At 49.8% G+C, this 19115-nt stretch overlaps 1 protein-coding gene across 1 annotated transcript; it reads right to left on the bottom strand.

Moving 5' to 3' along the window:
* Positions 1–214: 214 nt before the first annotated feature.
* TAC3 (tachykinin precursor 3) lies at positions 215–7163 on the bottom strand. Its single transcript, XM_080662781.1, has 7 exons — positions 7032–7163; positions 6325–6436; positions 3577–3676; positions 3350–3379; positions 3185–3238; positions 2720–2800; positions 215–544 (listed from the first exon to the last, which is right to left on the bottom strand). The coding sequence occupies exons 2-6, from the start codon at positions 6430–6432 to the stop codon at positions 2721–2723; spliced, it is 372 nt and encodes a 123-aa protein (XP_080518907.1). The 5' UTR covers positions 6433–6436; positions 7032–7163; the 3' UTR covers positions 215–544; position 2720.
* Positions 7164–19115: the final 11952 nt, after the last annotated feature.

Here is a 19115-nt window from a genome sequence, read left to right as displayed (position 1 = left end):
TCTTCTGATACTAATTGTATGAAACACTGAGTAAGGCACTGTTGGGAAAATTGCTGTGTACAAAATAAAGATAATTCTAGTTAGATATGATATATTTGTGTATGTGTGCATATCATATGTACATATGTATGTATGTATGATGTGGTTGGAAGAGTTAAGGAAGAGAAAAAAAACACACCGATCCACCAAGCAAACAAATACATCCCTCTAGGTCATATGTAAAAATCCTTTATTGTTGAGGAAGCCAGGGGAATCTACAGTCAATGCCAACTGGAACTGGGTGTCACTATGCACTGTCTACATCAGCATTGGGTAGAGGGATGGGGAAGGAGTCTCAGCACAAGAAGGGTACAGGCTGGGAAGAGAAGGGAAATGGGAGTGCATGCACCTGGGGATTCAGAGGGGGTGGGGGTCGGGTGGTCAAGATGCAGCCAGGAGTATAGAAATGGAGTGCCGAGGACCAAAAAAGTGAAATCGCATCTTCTGTCTGGTAACACTCCCACCAACCACCTGCTGGGGGAGCAGAGGAGAAGGGGAGGGGCATCTGTAAGGGGGAAGGAGAGAGAACAGAAGTCTTAGCACAGCTGTCCCTCAGCCTTTGAACTAGAGAATGGACTCTCCGAGCTGCAGGTGCTTGCCCTTTTCCAGCAGTATCATTCTGATGCTACTTATAAACACCTGTGCTCGTGGTCTATGGAGGCTCACATAAAAATTGTAGCGACAGCCCCAGCCGGTTTGGCTTAGTGGATAGAGCGTCGGCCTGTGGACTGAAGGGTCCCGGGTTCCATTTCAGTCAAGGGTAGGAGGCAGCCGATCAATGAGTCTCTCATCATTGATGTTTCTATCTCTCCCTCTCCCTTCCTCTCTGAAATCAATAAAAAAAATATATATTTTTAAATGTAACAACAGAAATGAAGTTTATATTATCCTAGCATCCCCATGAGCCAGGCATACACGCAGCCCTGGTGCTAATGCTCCTCCAGCCTCACCCAGTCCCTCCTCCTCTTTCCAGAACCCCCTCCCTCCCGCTCCCTGGCAAGGACAGGCCCAGAGACCACTTCCTCTTTCAGCAGTTTCACATGAATGAAATCAGATGATACAATGATCTTTGCTGATTCATTTCATCTAATCCCTTTAAATGCCAGCCACCAGGGACCTTGTGTCCTATTCTTCCTGGCACCGCACAGGTAGAGAATGCTCCGTCAGCGGTGAGATGATGAAGGCTTGCAATTATGGGCCTGGTCCCTCTGAAAGAGCCTGGCCTCACCAGCAAGCAGTAAAAGTAGATTTCCACAATGCACTTGTTTCTGCTATTTGTATAAAATACTATGGCAAAAATTGCACTGTAATTATCTTTATGGCTGATGCATAACGCTGGGGAAGAGGATGTCATCCAGATATAGTTGCCCGTGTAATTATCTGGCGGTCGGCAGGATTGAAATAACCATCTAATGAGAGCAAAATGATACAGCAAGTACCATGTAATCAGTGAGTTACGATTATTATGGCTCTTTGCGCCCTCTCACCCAACACTGAATGGGGGGGCCGGACCTCGTCTCTGGGCCCAGGGAGTCATGCACAGGCAGTTTAAGCGACAGCCAGCTCCTGGGCCTTGTGTCTCCCTTGAGACCAATGAGTGTGGGTGATAGGCACGCAGGCAGGGGGTCCCCCCTCCCCCGCGACTCCCTGTGAGAACCGAGGCGTCCGAGCCCCTCTCATTCTCCCCCCTGCCGCCTCTGTCTTTGGAGCCAGCGCAGCAGTTGAGCTGCGATTGCCGAGCGTGGGAAGGGGTGTCCAGGCGGAAGGCTGTGTTTTGACTAGACACTTCCCAGGGGACTCAGGCTTGCATACCAAGTGAGAGATCTCAGCCCACTCAGGCCTGGGTTCAGCGCAGACCGCTCCAGGCAGACAGGCCGGAGCAGCCGGGGCGGGGCGGGGGGGGGGGTGGGGGGGAGGCACGAGGACGTTGCCCACGCCTCCCAGACCCAACAGTCATAACAAAACCTGCACGGAGGCTGTGCCCGGCGGCGGCGCCGTTCTGAACACTTGACTTAAGCTCGGCCCTCACAGCCACAGCTCCGCCACGCCCTGTTCTCACCCGTCCTCCAGATGGGGAAGGTGAGGCACAGGGGGTTATGGAACTTGGCCACGGGAACACCACTAGTGAGCGGTAGATACCGATTCAAACTCAGGCCACGCCCGTCTGCATTACAGGACCCAGATACAGCTTCCAGCCCCTCCCCATTAGATTTCCCGAGTTCCTTGAATTTCTTCCTCCATCTCTTGAGTGGCACTACACACTGGGCCCTGTAAGTGGAGATTCTGGATAATCCAAACGTTCAGCCTGCCTGGGAGGCAAAGCACTTCCCCTGCGGATTGGATGTGGAACCTGTAATTAACGGAGGACGAGCTCTCCATCTTTTGCACAGATCAGGAGAGAACGGAATCTAAACAGAAGTTGCCCATCAGAAAAGCACCAGGGGACAGAGATGAGATGAAAAAGAGGGCCGTGTGTGAGAGTGTGTGTGTGTGTGTGTGTGTGTGTGTGTGTGTGGTGTCTCGGACAAGCACGTGCCTGTACGTGTTGATGTGTGTGACAGTGTGCTGGGCACTGGCCGTGTATTTTATGAGTATCAGTGCCTGTGGCGTCAGAGGCAATGCTTCTCTGGCAGCCTGCATGCACACAGTCCCGCTCCTCCCCCGACCCAACACTCCTCACCTCATTCCACATTGGAGGGGTACTGGAGGCTGCGGAAGCGAGGGGCGCTCTCGCTCTCCTGGGTCACATCAGCAGGAGTGCCTGGGTAAAGAAAACAGTGTCGTTAGGAGGGATTTTTCTGGATGTGACCTTCACCCTGAATAACAGTGAAGGACTGGCTACGAAGGGCAACCCTGGAAGACAGAGCTGGGAAGAAGCTCGTGCTGGGTGTGGGAGATGGGGAGGAAGCAGCCTCTCTAACCCCCCTCCCCCCGCCCAAAGGCTGCTGCAGGACCATGGTATTATAAAGGTCCCCCAGGGCGGCTCCCAGGGAACACTGCACTGCGGATCCAAGCTGACTGGGGAGAAAGGGCCTGGGAAGCCCCCTGTAGCTAAGAGAAGTCTTGTCTTTCCCTCTGAGGACAAATATGAGGCTTTTGACTCCTGCATGTCCTGGCCCGTCCCCTAACCCTGCCACACTTTCACCTGGCTGGATGTTCCTCTTGCCCATGAGTCCCACGAAGAAGTCGTGCATGTCACCTGCAGGAAAGGCCAGCATGGCCCCCAGTGGCCGTCAGTCACTGGGCTCCATGCCCTCGGAGCTCTGGGCAAGTGGTTGGCAGAGACAGGGAGGGGGAAGAGGCTACTCACGTTTCTGGAGAAAGGACCGTTTCTTAGGATCTGTGAAAACAAGAACAAGTGTGTGGGATCTGGAAAATGATGATGAGGGTGCTTCAGATCACAACTCTCCATTATTCACTAAACCATCTCATCTCCTCCCACCTAAAGGGGTCTCCCAGGCCGACTTAATCCCCGGAATCCTGCCCCCCAGCCCCACCCCCACCCCCCCACATCCCTCTCCCTAGGCTGCTTCCTACCCTTGCTCGCCTGGCTCAGAGTTTTGAGCAATTCATCCACCACGGAGACTGAGTTGCGGCTAGTGAGCGCTTTGAGCAGCTGGTCGATATTCGGGACCTTCTATGGGAGAGAAACAGAGGGCCGAGGCAGGAGACTCACACCCAGTCCACTCACTCTCTTCCCACAAGACACAGACTTCTCTTGAGTCTATCACAGCTGAACCCGACATCTTATTTCTTTCAGGATTTCCTCTGATTAGGAGGGAAGAGAAGCAGGCTCTCAAAGTCTGCGGTCTGTGGGCCAGCTGCAAAAGCCGGGAACGCGTTAGAGATGCAAATCTCAGCCCTACCCCAGGCCTGCTGAGATAGAATCTGCATTTTAACCAGGCTCCAGGTGATTCATATGCACAGCAAGGCTTGAGAAGCCCTGGAAAAGGGAACGCAGTGGGCATCCCTGTAGACTGACCCATCCTGTTTGCCCAAGACTAAAGGCCTTCCTGGGATGTGGCTTTCACTGCTCAAGGTGAGAGGATCTGAGCAAAACTGAGACAGTGGCCAGCTGTCTCCATGCTCAAGGGTCCCTGTGAGCCTCTCCCTGGGGCCCTGTCCTAGCTCCTCCCACCCCTCAGTGAGAAGGGCCTTTGGTTCTTTGCTCCCTGGCACATCAGGAACTGGTTTGCCCAAGGATGGGCTTACCCCCCTGGGTGAGCAAGTATGGGGTTGCCCTCCATGATTCCCCCCACTCACAGGAAAGGCCCATCAGACAGAGCAGATGTCCTCTGATTGTGCTCCATGACGGAGCCACAGATGGCACTCAGCCCTAGGGGCGGGTGGGGTAGGAAGGGGGACACCTCTGTGACCCTGAAATCCCCCCTCTGCGATGTCTGTGGATGGTTCTCTCCCTGTGTCTCCCACTGCCTCTTGATCTCCATGGGTTTCTGCCTCTGGTTCTCTTCCCCTCGCCCCTGTCTGCCTGGCCTCAGAACTCCAGGAAGGCATCGCTTCTCCCCCATCCTGCAGATGAACCCCAGATTCCAAGCAGGGGTTCTTAATTGTCTTGGTGATTTATTTTTAGTAACTTGGGCACAGCGGGTGGTCGGTGGGCACACCCCACACCCCAGGCTATTTAGCTGCAGAGACAATGACAATGATCATGATTGGAGATTCTCACTCTGAATCTCAAAGGTCCTCTCTTCCAGAGTCCACGGGTCCCTGGGCTGCTGAGCACACACAGAAGCACATTGACACAGGATGCCTGCCACACACACCAGCCCAGCTGCCTGGGCACTCCTCTCTTCCCTCCCCAGTTTCCCTCGTTCTCACAGACCCGCAGGAGAAGGGATGGGGCAGCAGTCTCTCTCTTTCACTGACGAAGAGGGTCAGGGACTCGAAGCAAGTTTGTCTCAGAAGAATAGACCCAGATATCCTGCCGACCTCGAGCTGGGACTCTGGGCTCTGGACACAGTGTCCAGCCCATATTTGGTAATCCCTATGTGTTTTTTTTGAACTGGTTCTTTTTTTAAATTACATTTTATTTATTTTTTAATTGATTTCAGAGAGGAAGGGAGAGGGAGAGAGAGATAGAAACATCGACGATGAGAGAGAATCACTGATGGGCCACCTCCTGCACACTCCCCACTGGGGATCAAGCCCCCAAACTGAGCATGTGCCCTGACCAGGAATCGAACCGTGACCTCCTGGTTCATAGGCTGACGCTCAACCATTGAGCCAAGCCGCCGGGCTGAACTGGTTCTCGTCTTTTGAATGTGATACCACTACTGCCACTGCAAGGCTGCCAGCCTGTGGTGCCCTGATCCACCTCACAGCTGGAGGGAGGCTGGCCACCTCTCCCTGCCCAGCACACAGCTTCCCAGGCAGCCACTTTCCCCAAATTGTTCACACACTCTGCCCACCTCCTGGAATGAGATGCTAAATAGACCTGAGCTGGAAAGGCAGTTAGACTTCACACCCTGAATTTGTAATAAGTTCCACCTATAATCATGTAAAAGCATTTGTACCAGTGTAATCGCTATCGTTTCAAAACCTTAAAACGACTTTCTCCTTGCTCCCCGCCGTAAGCCTATCCTGACAAGTCTATTCCTTTTCTTGGAGGAGCTTTGGAAACTGGGGCCTAACCTGTTTTGTGCTTGTTTTTGTTGTTATTTTTTTCTATCCTGACTAAGCAGAGGCTAGAGGAGGTCAAGGAGAGGAGAGAGGGAAGGGCTGGGATCTTAGGACCAATAATACACGTAATTGATCAGTAAAATAGCACACAAATGACCATTTGGGGGAGAAATTCTGTGTTTCATAACCTCCAGGGAGTACATAGAATCCCCTCAGCAACCCCCCTCCCCGCCACACACACACACACACACACACACACACACACACACACCTCAAAGGAACAGACCCTGAACTTGAGCTGGACCATAGGGAACCTGAGACCAACCTGGCCTCCCCCGCCTATCCCTGGAAGTACCATCTAATCACCAAGCCAGCAGTCAATCAGATGGGTAGGGCACCTTTTATATGCAAGGTGTCAAACCTGTGCAGAGGGACAGAGATCCTTACAGACATGCCCAAGACAGTGAGCACATGAGCTGAGCAGAGAAACCCAGCCCTCTGACAGAAACCTGGTAACTCCCAACCCACCAGCCACACCTCCACCACCACACCTTCCCCTACAGTTTTTGGAACCAGCAAAGCTGTTGCTCCCATGATGCTGCCCAGTACTCTGCCAAGGCAGGCCCAGCCGGAGGGGTGCCTTACCTCCCTGTGGCCCCTACTGGGTACCACCTGCTCCTGTGACTCCACACAGACGGCCCCGAGAGCCAGGCTGAGGGCCAGGATGGCTGCCAACAGCAGGGCGCTCCGCATGGTGCTAAGAGTGCAAAGAGACAGGCAGGGAAGGCGGGAGGAGGAGGACATAAGACGAGGGAAAACACAGGAAACGTTCACCACCAGCAGCCTAGCTGGACCCTGCTTCCCAGCCCCTGACTCTCGTGCCCCAGCCCTGGTCTGGGGAGGGTATCTCTGAGCAGTGGGGACGTCCCCTGGGCTTGGCTTCCCTGCTCCGCCATCAGACATATCTCCCCAGGATGTGCACCTGGCAGCAATGAGCAAAGGTGCAACAGTGCCGGGACTCGAGGCTCCAAAGGAAGAGGATGGATTTCTAGGACGTGTGGTGGTCTGTTTCCTTACTCAGCTGGAGGAGGGATTCTGGACTCTTTTCCAGCACTAGGCAACCCCTAGACTTAGGCAAAACTTTCTCGTACAGAACAATCAGTCCACAGCCACAGGCTCCAAACATCACTAGCTCTCAACCCCTTTCTTTCTGCCTTCTTCTCACTTCCCAGTGCCCTGCGCCCGGATCAAAGGCGGATCAAAGGCGGCCACTTCCTTTATTTCTTCTGACTCTGGCCCCTGTCCTTCAGTGCCAGCTTCAGTCCTTCCCACCTTCTCCCGCTCGTGCCTACCTGTGGAGCAGCGTGGAGCCTACAGCTGGATGGTCTAGTAGAATCAGGGAGCTGGCGGGATTACTGCCCTGCTCCCCACAAAGCTGGTGCTGCTGCTGCTGTGAAGAGAGAAGCGGGGAGTGGAGGGGATCTGGGAATGTGGCAGGATCTCAGCTCCCTGATAAAGGCTCTGGGAGGGTCTGGGGGAGCCGGGGGAGGGGCCGAGAATCACCAATCCCAGGATGGCTGGAGGGGAGGGGAGAAGCTGGTGGGAAGGAGGGTCTAGGCTGCAGCCACACACACACACACACACACACACACACACTACAAACTCTTCAGTGCGCTGGGGTTATCCAGCAGCCCACTTGCCAACAGCCCCTCAGCGGGGCACACTAAGGAATAATTGGTGTGTGGTTTGTCACAAAATTTGCATGCCCGGTCCAACTCAATAGGTGTGGTCTCTGGGCCCCTTGCTCCTTCTTGTTCATGCCCCCAGCTCCTTGCCTTTTAAGCCTTCAGATTAGATTGCCAGGCAGAACAATTCCAGGGGGTGCTTCACTGGCCCTCCCACCCCCAAGACAACCAGGACAGCCAGGGGCAGGCCCCTGAGGATGGGAGGTGATCCTGGCATCCCCTCTAGCCCTCATTTCACCGTGTTCTCTTCTCAGCTGGAGGGAGCCTATCACCTTGGTCCTCAGATCAACTGAGGGTCAGTGCTTCTCATGCTATTGAATGCAGCGACCTGTAGGTGTCTGGCTCCATCCACCACCTCTCCAGGGCTAGTGCCTCTCCCCTCAGGCGCCCACCTCACTCTTTCTTGACCTGAGTTTGCCTGACTTAGTTGCATCCTTCTAGAGTTCTAACTTCTGGACCTCCTAATCTCAGAAAGGAAGAATACCACCACAACTAAGCCAGCCTTGGTCTCTTAATTGCTTCTTTTTTCCTCGCAGTTACATTTCCCCACTCTCATCTGTATCCCTGAGGCTCAGGCACCTTCTCCCCTGACCTCTCAAGCTCTTGTTCATGGCCCACACTGTTGAGGAGGCTCATGCTGTTTATCTCACACCCAAGGTAGAGCCAGAGTCATGGTCAGGATCCAAAGGAGACCCGGAGAGAAAAGGTGCTGCTGAAAGAGATTAGGGAGCGGCCAAGTGAAATCCTCTTCTGAGCCACTCATCACTTCCATCACTTACAATGGGGGCAGGATTTAAATGTTTGCAAGGTTGGCACAGAACAATTCATTTGATTTTCATCAACACCACCATGTGAGTAGGAAATATTCCCATTTCTCAGATGAGGAAATTGAGGCTCCAAAAGTTCACATGCTCCAGGACATACAACTACTGGAGAAGAGCCTCAGGTTCGGGTTTTGTCACTCTAAACCTCCCCTGGTCTGAGCTTTGACCAGCAAGGGAATAGCTAATCTCTTAGAGGAAGTGGTGACCCGCCTCTCCAAGAGACTTGGAGATTTAAGACCTTGTACTCTTCTACATCTTGAGACTGGGGAGTGCCACAACCTTTTACGGCGGGGGTTCAGGATCTGAAGGAGGGGAGGACACACAAATGAAAACACTAGACAAGAAATATGAATATAGAAGGCATGGGGGGCCAGGTGGAGACTTCTCTTGTGTTAGAAATAAGGCGAGCCCCCAAATTCAGGGGTCCTGGTAGAACACAAAACATACTCGGGAGCCAGGCAGCATAGAACACAAAACATACTCGGGAGCCAGGCAGCAAGGCAAACATTTTACTTCTACGTAGAAGGGTGCGCACGCATGGTCTGGAAGCACGCGCACACCAAGCAGGTGGTCTACTCGGCTTTATAATCCCTGACACATGTGACCTGTCCCTCACTCTTGATTGGAGCTCAGGTGCACAGTCTTTCGCAATTGGCTAATTCAAGGGGAGGGGTTGGTCTTTTCTGTTCCAAGATGGCAGTCCCCAGGGCAGCTGCAAACCATGCAGCCAAAATGGCAGCTGTCTAAACTGCTTTTTGACAGAAAAGATGACTTGTTTCTTCTCAATTCCCCCCTTTTCTTTATTTAAACTCTTTTCTTCAAACTCGGCTGACACTCATTGACTTTCATGCTCTACAGTGTCTAGGAGAAGACTAACTTCCTGTTTGGTCAATGTGGTTTCAATTAACCCTTGGATAAGACCCCCCCCTCCCCATACCTGAGATGATGTAACATCTTATCACTGTAACTTCTAGTAATTAAAGGGGTGAATGTGGACACCATCGCTCCCTTCCCCTTTCCAAACCATTGCTCTAGTGAATCAAAGAAAGGACCCTCGATCCCAGGTTCCAGCTCAGTCATCAGCTAAAGCTGCCAATGCCTTAGGGTCTTAGTGACGGTTCGACAGCTATGTTGTCAGGGATGAATGTACAGCACTGACCCCAACATTACACATATTCCTCCTTTTTTCTGAGAATCAGATCCAAGGCCAACCTGTTCTCCCAGGTCATCCTATTGGGGGCATCTAGCTGTTCAGCTATCCCTTTAGCTGCGTCTTGAGTATAATTAATGAGCCTTTGCTGGTTATAGTAAATATAATTAATCCAACCAAATTCTTATTTACAGTGGGCCGCCAGCACAGGACAGACTCAAACTCTGCAGCAATCTAATTTCTAGCCTTAAACTCACCTGGCACTCCTCCTGGAACCCCAATGGGATCTGTGCGTATATGGGGATCAAAGGAGCCCCCTAGACTCTCTCTCCTCTTCCTAGTTGTCTGTCCATTGAAAAAGGTTTATGATATGCCAACGTGAAAGTGATAGCCAGTTGTATCAGAGCACAAGTTCCACTTCATTTGCTGGGCAAGGCCGCAAGTCAGGGTCCCCCATGACACCACCAGACATCAGCACGGGGTATCGACAGTGCAGCATGATGGGCTTCTGAGGATACTCAGCCATTTACGCATCTGGATAAATTTCTCATAAACTCCAAGCACTGTTCCCCACCTTGAGAGGCAGAAGGTATAGTTTACGTCAGAGGACGGGCCGGATCGTTGAGGGGCAGGGGGGCGGGGGGGCAGGGATCCTGGCTCTTTACCTCTGTTGGATGGGAACAACAGGGCAAGAGTCCTACAGAAAGCGTTTCCCCAGGCGGTTTCCTCCTGACACAGGGCAAGCACACATTCCATCCTGTTACTGTCTGAGGTCCATCTGAGTAGAAAAGAGACCACTTGGGCCTCTAGGCTTCCTGCTGCGCAAGCATAATAGTAGCTTTTATTTAGGGCGCCTATAGAATATTTAATCCATTCCATCCAGGCATTTGTTCCCTTATGTCCCACTTCTATTTGCATGGTGGTGGCAGTGGTCTATGGGATTTGTCCTGTGACATCTACTCCTAAATCTAGTCCTAGCCAATCTTTTGACCTAAAGGCTGAAATACCCAAGTCATTCAAGTTATCTATAATGAATAACTTAAGTTGGTAAGCATGATCCAGATTGTACACATTTCTCCAGCCCACATTGTAAGCCCCTGCAATTTGTCAGATCCCTAAAGCAAATAGAGCCCAGTACATGATGGTTATTAAGACAGCTCACAGTTTTTGGGTTTTTTTTGTTTGCTTGCTTGCTTTTTATCTTTTTTAAAGAATATATTTTATTGATTTTTTACAGAGAGGAAGGGAGAGGGATAGAGAGTTAGAAACATCGATGAGAGAGAAACGTCAATCAGCTGCCTCCTGCACATACTGGGGATGTGCCCGCAATCAAGGTACATGTCCTTGACCAGAATCGAACCTGGGACCCATCAGTCCATAGGCCGACACTCTATCCACTGAGCCAAACCAGTTAGGGCGTAGCTCACAGTTTTTAGCATCAATTTCAAGGGGATATGTCCTGGTATGGCAGTTCAAGTTGAGGTATGTCTGCCCTTAACCCATGTGTGATGGGTCCAACCTTGCTCTGCAGTCTGAACAGCAGTCTCTGTGGTAAGCAAGACAGGAGGGTTCCAACTTGCTTCCCTTCTAAATCTTGATTAGAACAAACTTTGTCTTCCGGTCTATGGCGATGAACTGGAAACTCAAGAGGGCTTTGGGTCAAGAGGCCTTCTAACCTGAGAGAGATTAGAGTAGAAGAGATACCCAGTACATAGTTCTTAAGAAATTGGTCCCTAGTTTCCATTGTAGAAAGATCTTGAGGCATTCCAGGGCCTATTGAAATCACCTACAGCCAACTCTAGGTAAAAACAACAACAACAACAACAACAAAACTTTTCTTAAAATTCAAACCCTAGGAAGGTTGTTAAACTGCTGTTTCAATATTTCAGTTTCCCTGTTCTGCTTGTCCTGGCTTACTGGCCTGTATCATTTAATCAATTTCCTTTTTAACATTTCTTTTTATAAACTTCTTATAACTTCCGCAGGCATTCTTACAACTTTCAAAAACATTTTTACAACTTCCAGAAATAACCACCTTTAAATCACCTTCTTTTTCCTTCAAAATGCATAACTATGCCTCAGTCATTCCATTAAGTATTTCTTACTCTAATATTCTTTTTTTCTGTCATACCATCAGCAACTTGTGCAGACCTTTTCTTTAAAATGTATTAGAATTCTTCATTCTTAGAAACCTTAATTTTTCAATGATTACTAAAAAGTAAACAGCCAGCATTTCTTGGATTAACACTTATGAACATACTTTAAATGCACTTTTACTTTCAAGAAAATATACCTTCAACAAAGTACAAGAGACCTTCTGTGATGAAAACTAAGAGCAGGCAAATTAAAACATGTCTAGCAATTAATGTTTCAGTTTTAAAAAAAATATTTAGATGTTTATCATTTAACCCAGCAGGGCTCCAAAGCCTTTAAGTTAATTAAGACTTTTGGGAAATTATGTCTAGGCATATAAGGCTAGAGAAAAGGCAGGGGGAGGAGGGAGCAGGCTGTTCCCAGGCCTCTAGCCGCTTGGATTTAAACTGCCAGATTTTTCCTTAGAGATAACATGTTAATGTTACTGCTGTGACTTCTGTTTCTGGCCCTCCGGGTCAGCCCTTGCCTAGGCCACTTGTTTTAAAATTATGTTAGTTTTCTGTTTTTGCCTTTCTTATTCTTATCTACATAGGTCTTCTGAGCCTCTTTTAACAGCTTTTCTGCACGTCTATCCTTCTAGTTCTCTACCTTTGTAGTTTTCTTGAAATGTCAGAACAATTATTGGTGACAAAATGTAATTTTTAATATCATTTGATCTTTTAGTCTTGGACCCTTCTTTAGCTGGAAGACCCTTCTTTGCCTTGCTGAATACTGAAGGCCTTATTTAGGTTCTGAGTCACACTGGGACTCCCAGGTTTGGAAATCTTACATCTGCTGAAAGCACATCAGGGCCAGCCAGGTGCTCCCTTTCCCAGATAGCCATAGCTGACTTTCAAATCATTCCCCTGGTCGCATAGGAAAGGGAAGGCAGGACAAGAGTCTCATTCCTGTCTGCCCTTTTTCTCTTTTAGGCTTTTTTTTTTTTTTTTTTTAACAAGCTGGCCCCTTCCTCCAACAGAGAGCACAGTCAGTCTCCTCTTCAGTGACTGGACTTTCATTATTAACATATTTATAATTATTACTGAAAAGGCTTTATCCAAATTCTTCATTTTACTTACAAATATTTATTATATCTTAACAACTTTGAGATTTTAAAGCCAATTATATCCTAAAGCATTTTCTTGACCAATAACCATGATTGCCCTTTCTGTTCAAAGAAAGGACACGCTAATCTGGCTGGGAGTCATATGCCCCTGAGCAAGAACTGTGCATTATCATGGAAGCATTAATCTTGTTACCCAACCCAGCCTGTATAGCTTACTTCCTTATGTAATTTCAAGTACATTGTATTGGTCTAATTTAGTTAAAAAATATTTCTTTTTAGGGAGAGAGTAGATCTTTGTGTCACCTCAGAGCCCTTGAGATGTCACAGATCTCTCAGTTAAATTCTCGAAATACTACATTCAGAAAAGCTGTCAAATATACCCAATTTAAAGATTATTAAAACTTAAGCCAGTTGTAACATTAAAGATTTGGTCTTGACCACAGAAATAATTATTTTCAATTTGGCTATTAAATTTTTATATTTTAGTAACATCACAAATATGATATACTTTGAATGTCTCAGAGAAAACACTGGGAGGACACGCCTACCACTCACCCATTTCCTTGCTGCCCTACCCTCAAGGGCACAGAAGCCACAAAGTTGTGACTGCTTCATAGCCAGCCTCAGTTCCGCCTTGGCTGGCCTGCACAAGTTTGTGACGTCACAAACAGGCACAGGCCACCTGCTTCCCATCCTGGTCCTGTTCTGGTCCCTGTCCCTGTTAATACCAACGCTGCCAACTGGGTGTTTAATGGACATGATGTTGGGCGGGGTTTTGCAAATTTCTCCACCCTGCCAAGTTCAGCAAGTACAGCCTCCCTTTCTGCCTCTTGGAAACCTACAGGCTTTTGCTCAGAGTAAAATGGCCTTTTTTTTTTTTTTTCTCCCCTCCCACTTCCTCAGGTGGGGAAGATAATGGTTTGTTAGGCTTGGAATTAGCTGGCCTTTGTTTTAACTTCCCTGGGTTGCAACATTCACAGATTTTCACTTTTAAATTAACCTTAGAATCTTAAAATTTTAACCCAGCACAGCAAAATCATAAATCATAAAAAAACATTAAAGTCCCTAAAAGTTAGCCAAAATTGCATCACAGACATACAGACAGAAATCTCACTAGCTAAGAGTTTCTGGCTGGCCAACACCCTGCCAGGGAAAGCAGGATGAATCTCCAAGAATAAGGATTCTTGGCAGCTGCTGGGACGTGCCTGTAATCTGTCATGTGTTCAGCCTCACCACATATAACTGGGCTTCCCCAAAGTGGGACTTGCTCCATCTTTAAACAAATTAAACAAAAAACAAAGAGACATAAAACATCAACCAACACTCTCATATAGGCATGCACAACACTAAAAGTTTACACCAAGAGCAATGTCTTCTGTCCCTGGTTCCGGAACTTGCCTCCCCAGAATCTCAGCATTCTCCCAATGAACTATTTCAGGGGAATGTATTCCGTAGGCCTAGAATTTCTGTTTCCCATCCTCAGCAGGTCCTTTGTGACTATGTACTCAATTCCCCATGTTGGAGGTTTCTTGTACTCCCTGAGATCTGCTTCATCCCTCTCTGGCTACTTACCTTGCAGGAGAACAAAACCACAGATCAGAACTCTGCACTCGCTTTATGTCCAAGACACATCCCAGTCACATATGCCCGACCTCTGAAGATACCCAATCACCAAAATAGTACTCAATCCAATTTCCCATCTTGGGTCATGCATGAGGTTACCTGATTGCCCTTCCTGCATTGCTGGCTGACTCTCGATCCCGAGCTCATAGCCTGCCCAGGGGTAACGGCTGTCCCTCCTCACCGAGGCTGCCGCAACTTGGCAGCAGGGCACACCTCCTCAGGAGATGGGTCCAATTTCCCTGTGATGACAAATGGTATCCCGGACAAGCCCCCAAATTCAGGGGTCCTGATAAAACACAAAACATACTCGGAAGCCAGGCAGCAAGGCAAACATCTTCACTTCTACATAGAAGGGTGCGCACGCATGGTCTGGAAGCACGCGCACACCAAGCAGGTGGTCTACTTGGCTTTATAATTCCTGACACAAGTGACCTGTCCCTCACTCTTGAAGGGAGCTCAGGCACACAGTCTTTCATGATTGGCTAATTTAAGGGAAGCAGTTGGCCTTTGCTGTTCCAAGATGGTGGCCCCCAGGGGAGCTGCAAGCCATGCAGCCAACATGGTGGCTGACAAGTTACACAGGCCAAAATGGCGATTGTCTAAACTGCTTTTTGACAGAAAAGATGACTTGTTTCTTCTCATAGAGACCTCTCTCTTGGAGAGGCACACTAAAACCTGGCCTTATCCACTTTTTATTCAATTTTTAGATATACATCTTGCCCTCAGTAAAGCACGGCAAACAGGTAGCAGACAGACCATCTCTAAGGTCGATAAAGATCAGTAAAGATCAGTAAGGTCCATTTACTTTGAGGTTATCAGGTCAGGAAATTGCTTTGAGCCACCGCTATCTCAATGTAACAATAGTGCATGGTATTAGCCCTGCTAATCGTCCAAGGCCCATCAGCCTTCTGTGTTCCTTGGTGCACTCTCATGATAGTATCAACAGTGGATGGCTTCCCACAGGGGAGAGAACCATAGCTCTGTTGTGTATTTACTACAAAGCCTCCTGCTCACCAACCTTCCCCAATCACCCTATTTGAAATTACTACCATTTCATACTCCATATCCCCCACCTGTTTCTTTTCTTCATGCACTGACTACATCCAACATGCTAAATATCTACCCCAGCCCGCACCAGAATGTCAGCATCATAAGGGCAAGGACTTGGTCGGTTCTGTTTGCTTTGGATCCCTAGCTCCATAATGTTTGGCATATGATAGGTGCTCGATAAAATTTTCTTTATAAAACAAAAAAGAAAGCTAGAGCCCAGCTTCTTGCATTGCAATTCACAATGTGGATCCTCCATAGAGGACTCTGCAGTGCAGTTAGGGTCCAGAAATGTGTAGCTCCCACTCCCAGCATCCCACCCACCCTGGGACTTGGGTCATATTGAAGAAAAGTCACTCTGACTGCACAGGGCCCCACCCATGCTCACCCCTGAGTGAGGGCAGCAGCTGGGTCTCAAGGCCCCTTTATTATGTGAAAGGCTTATGCGGCCTCATCCAAAGCTTCCCATTACCCACCTGACAGGGTCAGGACCATTTGGGAGCCTTTGATGGGATGGGGGAGGGAAGAGGGAGGCTGTTGTCATGTAAATGGCATGACTGGCTCATGTCTCTGAGAAGCTCAGGGGCTGCTCTAATTGGACCTAGCCATCTCCCACCTGTTCCCTCCCACCAATCTGGAGGAGGTCCAAGCAGGGTGGGCTGGAGAGAATTGGGAATGCAGGAGGAAAGTCAAGGCTGAAAACTAAAGCCTCCTGTGTCCCAGCTCTGCATCAGCCTCCCTCCCTCACCAACCCATCCAACCCTGCCCCCAAGCCCTGGCACCAGGGAAGCTGGGCTTCAGCAAAGGTTCACCATGAATAATGTCCTTTGATGATGTGGCGTCTCCCAGAGTACAGCAGGAGCCAAGGGTGGGGGCAGCAAGGGAATGGCAGGGAGAATGGATCACCCCTTGATCTCTGGGATTAGCAGGGACTTGAAAGAGCTGCTGCTAAACTAAGTCAGAGGTGATGAAGGAGGGCATCTTTGGGGGTGCCCACCAAGCAAAAATGTATCAGGGGGCTTTGCTAGAATTAGATGACAACGTTTTATTCAAGGGTCTTAAGATTGCAGATTGGAGAGGAACAAAACAAAACACTTCCAGTTTAACACCCAGAGTCCTGAGGAAAAAAGTTAAGAGTTCTTATAGTAAAAAGCACATTCTTGAGAAGAACCAGTTCTGCATTCTTAGCCTCTGGATTGGCCCAAGACGGTAACCCTCCAGATGTCCTGTGGTCTAGATAAGAAGTATCAGGTGGTCTGGACATGGGAGCATTCTTTCCTAAGCTCTTCAGAGGGTTGTCTATAGGAATTTTTTATATCTCCAGGCATGGACGCACCACTGAAATGTTTAAGTTCTCAGGCTAGTTAAAATAAAACAAAATCTACTCCTCATGCTTCAGCCCATTCTGATTTAAGTAATTTTGTTCGTTTGGCTATGGTGACTCCATTTTGTTTCCTCACTCTTCTCAGATGCTTAGGGCAGGCGAGGCTTCATTTTGCTCACAAATCACATGCAAATGGCATGTGAAGTGGGGGTGCAGCTACAGAGCACCGAGGTGCTTTTTCCTTTGACCACCATTCTTTATTTGAGCCACATCTCAGATGCTGTTACTGGCCTAGAGGGCAGGGTCCCTGGCAGGTCCTCCCTCTGCAGTTCCCTCCTTTGCTGCTGGGCAGGGTTGAGGGTGAGGCCAGGAAAAGGTGTGAACAGTTGAGCAGAGATGAGGCAGCTTAGTCGGCTGTTCCCAGAGGGAAGAGGTGGAGGCCAGCTCAGTATGTGCTCATGTACACAAGGGACCTGCATACGTCCACCACATGCACAACCTGGGTGCCACACCCTGGAGGGGTGCTTTGGGCGGGGAGGAGGGGCCGAGTCCATAGGTGACACTGGCTGGAGATACCAGTGAAGAATGGAGCTCTGCAGCCAGGAGACAGCTGGGAGGCCACCCTCAGAGCAAGGGTCTCAAAGAGCCCCTCAGAGCCTGGGAAGAAGTGGTGGAGCGGGAAGCTGAGTGAGAGCTGGTGTGAGCTGTGAGATGCTGGAAAGGAGTCCTGGGGAACTGCAGGATAGTTAGTGCCCCTCCGAGGCTGAAACAAATTAGACTGAGAATGCTGGACTGGCAGAGTGGGTGGGCTCAGGGCTGCAGAACTCCAGGTTCTCCCACCACAAGGTCCAACTGGAGCCTCTAACACAGCGGGGAAACTGAGCCCCTATTGGCTTCAGAAGAGGAAAACACACTCCTGGGCTCCACAAAAGAAGAGAGGCAGAGACAGAAGAGAGGAAGAGATGGAGAGTAAAGAAGGAGAGGAACCCCTCTGTCCTTCAAACTAGCATCCATCCATCTGATTGAGGGGGGGGACAGAGGGAGGACAGGGATCCTGGTCCCTCCCACTCCCTCCACCCCCAGCCCAGGAAGCTGACAGCGCCTTCAGCCCCAGGGACAGGAAAAGCAGGGTAAAGAGCAGCAGCTGCATATTCTCCTGAAATTGCCTCTGAAAATGACCAGACACTTCACTGGAAAAGTGGCGACAATTTGGGCCCTGGGAGCAGGAGATGAGCGGACAGCGGGGGCGGTCAGGCTGTGGTCACCACCCCCTCAGTCACACGGGATCTCCTCAGTCTGATTCTGAGAAGTCAGGGATGGAGGGAGGTGCTGGAGGTGGCATAAGATTGGCCAGAGGTCCCCCTTCCCCCCCCCTCCGCCCCCGCTCAGTACACAGCCCCTCACCCTGGGTCCTATCTCAGCTCAGTGCAGGTGGTGCCAGAACACATGGCTTGTGCTCCAAGAGCAAGATTAACCTGCAGGCAAGAAGCAAAGTTAATCCGGTCTCCTGAAGCATGATTGCCTGGGACCCCCAGCTGCCTGCAGGTGGTGGGAAGTGGGGAGGAGGGAGACCCCAGCTTCAAGGGGCAGTGAGCTCAGTGGTGGAGCAGGGAAGAGGCAGGAAAGGCAGAGGCTGTGAAAGGAAGGAGAGACATCAGGGGCAGAAACAAAGGCAGCCGTTTGTACTCACAGCGCACAGATCTAAATTTTACTGCAAATATAGGAGCTGCTTCTTCCCTAAAGGCAGACACTGGGTTGGGAGAAGCTGAGACCAGACAGTCTATGAGGAAATACATAGGAAGGGACAGGGGGTATTTAAAGCATTCTACAAAAAAAATTACATATTAGTATTAGTCAGAGCCCACAGCAGAAACGGGGACAATGTGATGGTGTGAGACAGCTGGAAACTGAGAAAAAATGACGATGACACAGGGAAATAAATGAAGACACGAGGAAAGGGGTCAGTCAGAAGGACGGGGGAATCGGGGTGGGGGAGCCTCCCTGTCAAATGCCACCAGCTGAGGCCCCAGCTGCGGACACTGATTAGCAAGACAACTGTTGGCAGCAGCCTGGCATTTCTGGTGCTTGGAAAGGAAGGGGATGCCAGGGTGGGGCAGGTGTGATGAGCCAGTGCTGAGCTTGGGGATGGAGGGGTCTGGAGCTCCTGGGTACAGGGGCCCTGCATTCCCCAGCTCACATGAGCCCTCCATCCTTGGGCCTGAATCTCCAAAGGATCCCAGTTTTTGCCAAGACAGGGATCCTCACGTCTTCCCACCAGGGACATTCTTAATGAATTGGCCACTGGCCACCTGGGACCTCAGGCCCATCCCCCCCAGGCTCTCTAGCCTCCCCACCCAGACACCCAGAGCTCAGCCGGTCAAGGGCCCAGAGACAATTCCCTTCTTTTCCATTCTTATTATCTGCATTAGCTGCTCCAAGGAGCTTGAGGAAGGGGAGGGGGAGAGGGCAGAGGAGGGGAGGTTTCAGTACACGCCAGTGAGAAGATGGGAACAGCAACTCACCC

Source organism: Plecotus auritus (genome assembly GCF_963455305.1).
Source record: "Plecotus auritus genome assembly, chromosome: 3".
In the NCBI taxonomy this organism is placed as follows: Eukaryota; Metazoa; Chordata; class Mammalia; order Chiroptera; family Vespertilionidae; genus Plecotus; species Plecotus auritus.
Note: the sequence above shows the minus strand (reverse complement) of the source record. Positions and strands in the feature narration are given on the sequence as shown.

Coding starts and splice junctions, on each gene's coding strand:
- TAC3 (XM_080662781.1), bottom strand. CDS start 6,432: ATGCGGAGCGCCCTGCTGTTGGCAGCCATCCTGGCCCTCAGCCTGGCT. Junction 3,380..3,576: donor TCTGAGCCAGGCGAGCAAGG/GTAGGAAGCAGC, acceptor TTGTTTTCACAG/ATCCTAAGAAACGGTCCTTT. Junction 3,239..3,349: donor ACGGTCCTTTCTCCAGAAAC/GTGAGTAGCCTC, acceptor CCTTTCCTGCAG/GTGACATGCACGACTTCTTC.